The sequence below is a fragment of the Hirundo rustica genome, chromosome 20 (assembly GCF_015227805.2).
Source record: "Hirundo rustica isolate bHirRus1 chromosome 20, bHirRus1.pri.v3, whole genome shotgun sequence".
In the NCBI taxonomy this organism is placed as follows: Eukaryota; Metazoa; Chordata; class Aves; order Passeriformes; family Hirundinidae; genus Hirundo; species Hirundo rustica.
The window spans coordinates 592,629-595,000 of NC_053469.1; the positions used below are offsets into that span (position 1 = coordinate 592,629).

At 41.8% G+C, this 2,372-nt stretch overlaps 1 protein-coding gene across 6 annotated transcripts in view; it reads right to left on the reverse strand.

Moving 5' to 3' along the window:
- Positions 1-723: 723 nt before the first annotated feature.
- The window catches only part of PBX3 (PBX homeobox 3), a 103,849-nt gene continuing 102,200 nt past the window's right edge, over positions 724-2,372 (reverse strand). For all 6 annotated transcript variants that reach the window (XM_040083372.2, XM_040083374.2, XM_040083371.1 and 3 more), the window contains one exon: positions 724-2,286. In XM_040083372.2, the coding sequence (XP_039939306.1) occupies positions 2,194-2,286 (93 nt within the window). In that variant the 3' untranslated portion in view covers positions 724-2,193. The remainder of the gene's footprint in view (positions 2,287-2,372) is intronic.

Consider the following 2,372-nt stretch of genomic DNA (forward strand, 5'->3'; position numbering starts at 1 on the left):
ATTGCTCAGTCCCCAAAACAACACCTGAAGGTTGAAACAGCCCAAGGGAAGGGAAAGTGATGGCCCAGCAGCTCCTCAGAGCCGCGGCTCCAGCCCTGCCGGGCTGGTGTGGTGAGCGCTCGGCCTCCTCCTGCCTAGCTGCACTAACCCAAGTAGTGAGTAGTTATATTTATCAAAGACCATTTGCTGCAAGTGATTAACGTTAATTTGATTTCCTGTGAGTCAATTTCCTTGAGATATGGTAAATAGGCTATTACCTGTTATTGACCTTTACTTTATTAAAAAGACTTAAAATTAGCATTTATATATATACGTCCTTCCAAAAAAGTTTTTTTAATAAAGAAAAATATTTTTATAATCACATTAGACTTGTTAGCTGAGGCTATAGCTCCAAAGTTAATGTTAAATAAAAATGGTAATTAAGAGTGAATATGATGATGGTTTTTAAACTCATCTAAAGGCCTGACCCCTTCCTTTACCTCCACTTGATTTGTGGCTCCCAAGCAGAGCACGGTGGCAGCAGAAGGCAGCGCTGGCAGGTGGAAGCCTCTGCCCAGGATGTGCCTCTCCCAGGATTTCCAATTCTCTCCTGGCAAGAGAGCACAAGGACCTGCTGGTGTTTAAAGAGATGCTCAGCTCCTGCTCCAGTCCAGCTCGCTCTTCTGGAGACCGACGCATCTCCTCAGGCTGACTTGAACTGAGCAGGAAGAAATTACGTCAACGTTTGATCATGAAAGCAAAAAGTTTATTCATGTTTGAAACTACATATAACTACCACGAGGAAGACTTTTCAATCCAGGGTGTAATCCAGTTAGAAAGTAACACGAAACGGTTTAATACATTAGAATCACTGCCACAAATTATTTTCATGACTCAATCAGTTTCAGAATCGCATACAATACAAAAGAGAGAAAGAAAGGGCCCCTGCAATCCAGGGGGATGTACAGTACTGAATACTGAAGTCTGTATGCATTACAATTAGTTGTTGGTTTTTGCGTGTATTAGTAACAAGATGAAGAACATTCAAAATGCTTCTCAGTATTTACAACAGTTGCACTGTTTTGTGTCCAACCTAAGACCCCATGTTTCCACTTCCGTTTCTTTAGCAGTTGCCAAGGCAACCGTGATTTGTAGGAGATTACAATGTACATTACATTTCGTGGGGAAACAAAGAGTTAATTACAAGATGCAAAAAGATAAGAAAGAGACAAACTACAGCGTGAGTATCGTTCAGAGGTAGTAAGTGAGCACTCTAAGCTACAGAACATGTTGAAAGTCTATTGGTTTGTATGAGTTCGCATGAGGTAATAAAGCTGTGTTTGATTGGTGAGATGTATAAATACTCTTTTGCTACACTATGTACAACACTCCGTATCACGGTGCTTTTTCCTTTCCTTTTCCTTTGTTTGTGGTTTGCTGCCAAGCAGAGGCACCAGCCCTTGGCAGGCGTGGGTAGCACCCAGCTCGTACTGTAAAACCCCGGGTGGTGGCGTGCACAGAGACCAGCAGCAAGAGTCGTCATCTCCCAAGAACAACCTGTGTCCGTGTCGGATATGGAGAGGAGACTCGGGCTCCGGGGTGGGGCTTTAGCAAGAAAAGATGCTCCTGGTTTCCAACCTAATTTGTAAGACAATAGATCTCAACAAAAAAGTGACGAATAAGGATTCTTAAACACGACCATTGTTAACCGAAATAACTGAACAGCTCTTTTTATTCCAGCTCTGTGAGAGATATGAAAAGATGAAACACAATCAAAGTCTGTGATTCCTGTCGACTTTCCATGGAAATATGCACACAATTAAATTTGGGTGAGGCGGTTCTTTGTGTCTGCTTTTGCTACTGAGGTTAAGCTTGTCCTGTACTTTTACCCTTAAGGCCAAGTAATTGGCAACTGTTAGACCAACATCGTTAAAACTGCTGATAATAAATTATGATAAAATAGTTACAGGGCTATAAACAATGCTAAATCTTGGCCTAATTGGATAAAGTGCTTTTTAACATTGTGTGTTTTAAGTATAAATACAAATGATTATGATACCTTTAAAAAACAGATTTACCAAGTTTTCTAATAAGACAAGGTTTTACAGTAAAGCTGTAGGTGGTTGGCTACAAAAAACTCTTTCCTTTTTCTCCTGCAACTCTGAATGCGCTAATCAAGGCATCTCAGCTCAGGGAAAAAGTGTTGCTAGGAGATTAGTTAGAGGTATCCGAGTGCACACTTCCCGGCCCTTCTGTAGGGGAAGTCACAGAAGATGGAGTGGTTGCGTCCTGCCAGCCTCCATTAGCCTGCAAAGGCAAAAACAAGTCAATTGATACCATTGCTATTTTAATTACACCACGGGCTGACTGTGGGGCTGAGGGGAGATGCTCTG